Source organism: Nestor notabilis, unplaced genomic scaffold, assembly GCF_000696875.1.
Source record: "Nestor notabilis isolate BGI_N333 unplaced genomic scaffold, ASM69687v1 scaffold1831, whole genome shotgun sequence".
NCBI classification, from domain to species: domain Eukaryota; kingdom Metazoa; phylum Chordata; class Aves; order Psittaciformes; family Psittacidae; genus Nestor; species Nestor notabilis.
The window spans coordinates 45,195-52,481 of NW_009914957.1; the positions used below are offsets into that span (position 1 = coordinate 45,195).

General features: G+C 43.0%; 1 protein-coding gene across 1 annotated transcript in view; it reads right to left on the reverse strand.

Annotated features, from left to right (window-relative positions):
* The window catches only part of LOC104413010 (neogenin-like), a gene marked incomplete at both ends in the record, with an annotated part of 45,047 nt that extends 44,516 nt beyond the window's left edge, over nucleotides 1-531 (reverse strand). Inside the window, one exon of the mRNA XM_010023892.1 lies at nucleotides 256-531. Coding sequence (XP_010022194.1) covers nucleotides 256-531 — 276 coding nt within the window. The remainder of the gene's footprint in view (nucleotides 1-255) is intronic.
* Nucleotides 532-7,287: the final 6,756 nt, after the last annotated feature.

Here is a 7,287-nt window from a genome sequence, read left to right on the forward strand (position 1 = left end):
CACGCAGCTTCTCTTCTCCAGGCTGAACAGCCCAAATTTTCCCAAGCCTGTCTTGACAGGGGAGCTGCTCCAGCCCCTCATCATCCTCATGGCCTCCTCTGGACTTGCTCCAACAGCTCCACGTCCTTCTTATGTTGAGGGCACCAGAACTGCATGCGGTGCTGCAAGTAGAGTCTCACAAGAGCAGAGGGGGCCTCCTTCAGCCCTTGACTTATGTTTTAATTATTCATTTTAAAAAGAAAAACAGGTGAATACCTGGCAGAACTTTGAGCTCTGCTTCATCACTGTACTTGGGGGTTCCCCCGCTCTCAATGACGCAGCGATAGAGGCCTCTATCCATGTCAGTAGCATTGCTGATGATGAGAGCTCCGCTCGGCAGCTTAAACACACGCTCATCCAGGAGGACTGGCTGCCGCTCCTGCTCCCACCTCACAAACGGCACAAGGTCAGCGTTCACTTCACAGTTCAGGATTGCACTGCTTCCTTTAGAGACAGACGAGGCTTCGGGCTGGCTGCTTAACCTGGGAAGGCCTGCAAATAGGAAATAAAGCAGGTAAAAGAGTAGTAAGTTAGAGGTGTTCTGAAGATGACCCCAAAGCTTTGAAGCCCAAGTCAAGATTCATGAATGTAGTTTTAAAAACATTAAGCTGCTCTCCAACTCATTAAAAATCTTAACATTTGATACCATAATGCTAAACGTAGCTGCTGTGAAGGCAAATAAAACCAGTAAGAAAAGTACCAGTTTAAAAACAAGAGTCTTTTTAGAAACAAGCAAATCAAATGTCCATAACAAAAGAGAAGTCTTTTGAGTCCTCAAAACCGGGAGGAGACACACACGTAACCTCTGCTCACTTCTCCAGGTTGCTGCTCTACTTAAGGAGCACATAGCACACAAGTGGCAAAAATCTGCCTGGTACATCTGAATAAATACAGTTTGAACCATATTCTGTAAGAGCTCCTGATTCCCCTGCAGCGGAACATAGATGTCCTCTAGTACTCACTCAGGAGATGCCTTCCTGCCAAGGCCAAGCCACCAGTGTTTTGCACAACTTCTCACAACAGGGAAATGTCAAATCTTGAAGCAGAAATACCCTGTCCACCATTACTGGTGTAAGCAAAGGGTTCAGTAAAGGCAACAGAACAAAACAAGTGGGGGGGAAACAGGACAAAGATAGGACAGGAGGAAGAATCACCTCACTCTCACTTTCCATGGTGATTATCAGCTCTCCCTGCACAGTTTGCACAGACCTGGTTGTTGGGTTGGCACTGACCTGGGGAAGGCACAGCCTGCTTGCTGCAGGAACAGGCTCAAAGTCACATTTCCATTCTTTCTTATTCTCGCACTTAAAACTAATATTGTCATAGAAACAGCCTGTTGGTACTCTTAATCTTCCCTTTCCCTCTAGATAGCGCACAGCTTCAAGTACATGTTATGATTCTGTTCTTAGTCAGTATGCTGTGTGCCTCCAGTATAAGAGATGAAGAGTGGGACCCCAGGTTGCACACATTAAACCATCCTGCTACAATTATCCCAGCACACGGTTGGAGCCTGCTGGGAAGCAGTAGGCACTGGCAACCTTCAATTCAGTGCTACTGTACAGAGCCAAGACCCAGAGCAGAAAACACAAACACGAGCTCTCTCTGCAGGTGATACCTCAGTCATCATTATACATGAATGAGGCTGGCACAGTTTAGCTCAGCTCTCACCTCTTCCACTTCTTTTAGCAAGCTTAAGGGCAAAATCCCTTATTTATAATATCCCATTTTGTCAGCTTTGGCCTCATTGGAAAAATCCTCATTTATCGCTTGTGAAGATGATTCATTTGCACTGTTTTAGACACTCATTTCCAAACAGTTCGACCCAATATTGTTACAAGTCTCACTTAACGTCTCTCAAGAATGTACTGAGAACTTCACAGTAGTAGGACCCATTTTTCTCTTATTTTTCTCTATCTTTAGATTCATTTCATTCAGTACTTTGCAATTCTTTCTTCCTTTAAAAAGAGACAACAAACAATTACTCAGATCAGAGACTTTTACTTGATGTTGAAGTACGCAAAAATACCCATGGATGAAAACACTGTCTGGCTTTTCACTGTGAAGGGGCAGAAAACGGATGAAGGAGTTTTCTACCTCTTCTGCCTTAACTTCCTACCAAGTGCTGATTATCAGTTACACCAGTGTGAAAACGCCATCTCCTGTAGTTTTCGCTCTCCATATTCACTACATTTGACTGCCTAAGGAAGAATCTATAACACGTGTTGCTTTAGTTAAATGGTACATTCCACCATTTTGAGCTTAAATCCCTATTTACTTTCAAGTAAATCCCACAGGTTTTGGGAGGGTTTTGTTTGTTTTACAAACTGCCTTTCTTCCCCTTCCAATTTTTGCAGAAGTTTTTGGAGAAGCAGCAACATCTGATGTCACATGTTTAGGCTTTTCTCACTTGAATGAAAAGCTTCTTTACTCACACTTAGAATTGTTTGTTATTGGCACCCACTTAAGTACAAATTTCAATACATACTTTTCATAAGATATATATATATATCCCATAGAAAACAAAGTCTGAGCCAGGCCAATAGCACCAACTGTGGTGCTCTGCAAAGCCAATCACCTTTGGGGTGAGCAAACCCACAAAGTACCATCTTCACATCCTGTATTTAACAGAAGAGCTAGTGTAGAGGACCAAATACACTATCACGTGCCACCATGTGAGAAGGCAGAACTGTTGACAGCATGAGAAGCAGCAGCAGTGTACCTGCTCTCAAGTTGTGGCCAACCTCTGATGCTACAGAGAGAAACCAAACTGAACATCAAATTGTGTATGTAATTGGGGAGGGGGCACAAAACCAGAGACCTTCCCAATCCTTCAGAATAGCTGGACTGAATTCTAGCACATTACATCTCTGTTTCATCAAGTAATTCCTTTCACCACCCTGCACAGGCCCATCTGCAACCTGTACATATTTTCTCACCTCTTGGAACACTGTCCAGAGGCTTCTTCCACAATTTCAGTCCTCTGAGAAGAAAGTTTCTAGTTTCCCCTCCGAGTGTTATTTACAACCAACCTCTAGTCCTTTGATCTTGACCTTCTTTTGGTATTATTTTGCATCTTTGATATTCACCCATTCCTCCCTCCTTCTAAGGTATTCACAGGAATAAAATTCAGAGCTGCTTTCAACTTCCCTTCTGCTTAATGAAGCTACAACCCTTAGTTTATTTTGCTCATTCCCCTAGCCATCCTACCCATCTTTAAAGACTCAGAATCACCTGGGTAGGAAGGGACCCAGACAGAGCAGAGTTAGCTACGAAGTCAGAGGAGGTTGCTCAGGGATTTGTCCAGTCCAACCTCAAAAATCCCCATGGATGGAGGCTGCACCACCTCTTTGTCAACCTGTTCTAACACACGACTGTCTTCATACTGAAGAACTTCCTCCTTAAACCCAGTCAGCACCTCTTTTGCTTCATCCAATGCCTCTTACTCTCCCACCAGCACTGCTGGCAGAAGGACAAAAAGAGACAAATTGAAGTGCCTGCTATAATTTAAGATCACAAACATCCACAGAACTATAACACAATTGCTTCTCTGTGTGTATTGAAAAGGTCTTCCCAAAAGATGTAACAATCACATTAGCTCTCTGCACACCAGCAGGTTACAACCAACACAGAACACATCAAGTGGCTTTCCTTTCTCTCAGAAAATCACCAGTCCCTCTGTCCCAGCTTAGCACAATACCAACAATATTGCTGTGTCTGCTTGACTTTGCACACTGTGCTCATAAATGTCACCACCATTCATTCTACAGCATTATTTCATTCTTCCCATACGACCATCGAGGCCACAGCAAAAGTAACAATTTGCCACACTTGCAAGTTTTGTAGGTAAATAGTTTGTTCTTACAGCAAAATGACTGATGAGGATGTTGAACATTATCTTTCTAAACTCTGAGGAATCTTTCCATTCTGAACCCCCCCTCTTACCCCCTCCCAATATAACCCATTCCATTTTCATCAGGATTCTTATCAATCTCCCTATTCTCAGTTAAACTGCTCTCATTTTGACCTTCAGTAATTTCCACCAGGACAGCATATCCAAAGGCTCTGTCGCAGCACATCCATTGTATCACAGTACTCCAAGACATCCACCACTTCATCAAGAAATTCAGATGTGAACTGTGGACAAAAGCCATGTTACAGTTTAACCTTCTTTCCATTTCCTCTGTCTTAATTACCCTCACCTTCAAAATCCTTTTCAAAGGGCACAGTGCCGAGATGAGACTGATGGTGTCCCTTGCCTTTTGGACACACATGCTACACCAGTTCTTCAAGAAGGATGTGCCAGCCCTGGAATTCACAGTTCATGAGGACTCTTTATTAAGAGACCTGCATTTTAAGCCAATTCTTTCACCAGCCTGGAAGGGAGCATTGCACCTCCCTGTCTGGTCAGATGAGCACTGTGACTTTGGTTTCGTCCTGGCTGTCCCAATCTCTGTACAATTACCACTTACCCAATCATTATACTGGCACAAGCAGAAACATGGAGGACTAAAGCCCTGCAATTCCCAACATAAAGCTCAACTATGCTTTAGTTTAAATCCCTTGTAAGTATTATTCACTTTTTGGATGAGACAGGCATTGGCTATTCAGTTGTGTGCAGGTGCTGCATTAATATTAAACAAGCTTTATTTCAGATGGTTTCATTACTCACGAGCAGTAAAATTACAGATAGTTTTCAAGGTCATCCTGAATGCCAGTAAAGCTTTTATTTGATCACAGTCCTGTGTGCATTTAAAATATATACTGTAACCTAGGCTATTATTTTGTCCTAAACAGTAATTTTCTCTTGTTCTACAATTATTTGCAATTTGCACTGCTCAAAAGGCTCCATTGCGGAGAAGGAACTCCTCAGCTTCAGCATACAGACAACCACAAACCAGGAATGACGCTTTCACAAAGGGCATTCTAAACACAAGCCTTAATTACTACTAATTCTGAGCCCTGTGTATAAATACAGTAAGAGGTCACCGAGTGCTGGCATGCCTCCTGCAGCAGGATACTCCCAGGAAATACTCTTTCATCCACCGGTCCTGAATTTATCCATTACAGAGCTTTTCTTTTCCTCTTCAAAGTATCAATTCATGGACTTGTAACCCCACAATTCCTTAACTTTCTGTATCATTTTTGAATGAGTTGCCACTTAAGCAAGTTCAGTCTATTTAAACTACACATTTAAAACTAGTTTTTAAAGTTATACTTCAAAATTTTCATTTTCCTCCTCAATGTTTTGAATTTCCCAATCACTTCAACCAACCAGACTTAGTAAGAGGATCTAGTGACAATTCTTAGTCACATTTTTAACCCCACTCTTCCCCACATGTTGAAGCATTCAGTTGAAGATACTACCCCATCTCCTCATAATGATAACTGATACTCTGGGGTTGTGATATCCAAGACAACTTTTCCATGTTTGTCCCTACATTACTCACCCTGTGGCAGCACACATACGTATCGATTTTAGGACACGGAAGGAAAATACTACTGGCCCAGCAGGAACACAGGTTAATAAACTTGATTTAGGAAGGAGGATTTTCCACTTGGTATGTTCCCTAAACACTGGCAGGATAACACATAAGCAACAGTGCAATTCTCACACGCATACAATAGCAATTAGATGCGCCACAAACTTCAGATCTTCTGCAAGGCCAATGCAAATGAGGTTGGGGGGAGTCAACTCTGTCCCTATTTACTCCTTGCCTTTTGTACCTCCACTCCCCCTCATCAAGAGGGCAGAGCACTGGTAGGAATGTGAATGAACAATTTGTTTCACGCAAATTTGTTCTATTCAGTGGCATTCCCAGTCCAAGAATTACAGAGATTTGTGGCCCATTGTCTCCATTGGTGACAAAGATGTGCCTGGAAGAGCAGCAATTCCCATGCTCCTGGAAAACACAGATGGGAACAATTCTGCTTGCAGTCTGCTGCCATCAATGGGGCCAGTATTTCACCTCCTGTACTGTGCAGAAGAGGAGGAATTCAGTGCTCCGAGCCAGATGCTGATCTAGTTCAGCCGCCTCTCTGCCACCACGGGCAGGTGCCAATCACGTTCAAGGAGGCTGAAAGAAAAACAACTTCTGCATTCAACAACTATTAAATAACTCGCTATATGGCAACGTTCTGGCTAACTTCAGAGTAAGGGCTTGCCTTCTGCTCTAAATACTCACTGTCAGCAGTTGCTGTATACGCTCAGTTTTATTTAACGTGGATGCTGTTACCACACACACGTTTGATCCTCTTTAGAATCCTACTAGCCTTTTGGCATCAATCTTGCTAAATCACGACTACAAGAGAACAGAAAGAAAAGAGAGTGACTTCCTTGTCTCCAGGGCAACCAAAGGCTGCACAGGGATTCACTTTTTTCCCTGGCCATGGCAGGGTTGTGAACCTTTACTAGCGGTCACCAGTCTGTCTGGTCAAGTCTTTGCAAGCACAGTTGTCCTGTGCCTGAGTCTCCTCTATTGCTATGCCACAGCCTGGCATTTCACATAATACTCTGTAGAAGCATTAAGCAGTTCTAAACACACACACACTACATATTTATGCAATTAACTGTTTCCCAAAGCTGGTTTCAGGCTTTTCTGTAGCATCTCAATGGGCTCAGCAAAGGTTTTCCCTGTTTTTTCCCTTGGTTATTTGTACTGTGGTACAGGAAAAGGAAAACACAGGAGCAGCTGACTTGTCAAACCTGTTACCTCCTGCACACCAGCCATGAAAACCCTGTTGCCTGCTATTACTCTTACACTGGTTTCTCATAATTTACCCAAGACTTAAGTAGTATCAAACACAAACATTGCCACCCTCCAGCTTCCCCCTTACAGTCCTGCTGTACTGAACTGCTCTGTTGCAACACAGGCACTGGGAATGGTTATGCAAACTGCCAGGAGTTTTAAGCACCAGTTTTTGTTTGCCTAATCAAATCTAAACTTCTGACAAATCCATAACTCTATTACTATTTCATTAAAACAGCCTCTTGGGAAGGGTGAAGGTTTTAGCAATGCAAGCAGGTGAACACTACAGGAACACGACAGCCCATTGTTAGAACAGCTCCAACATCTGCTGTCCTTTAGTGAAGCAGCAGATCTTGAAATGCCGCATATTTTGTTAGTTCCTCAGCTTCTCACCCCAGCCCTGTTAGAAATTTAATAAGCCCAGCCATCTGTGGACACTTCATTAAATTATCACAGCTCCTTTTCTTCTCCTTTGCTTGAACATTATTCAGCATCATTTGTC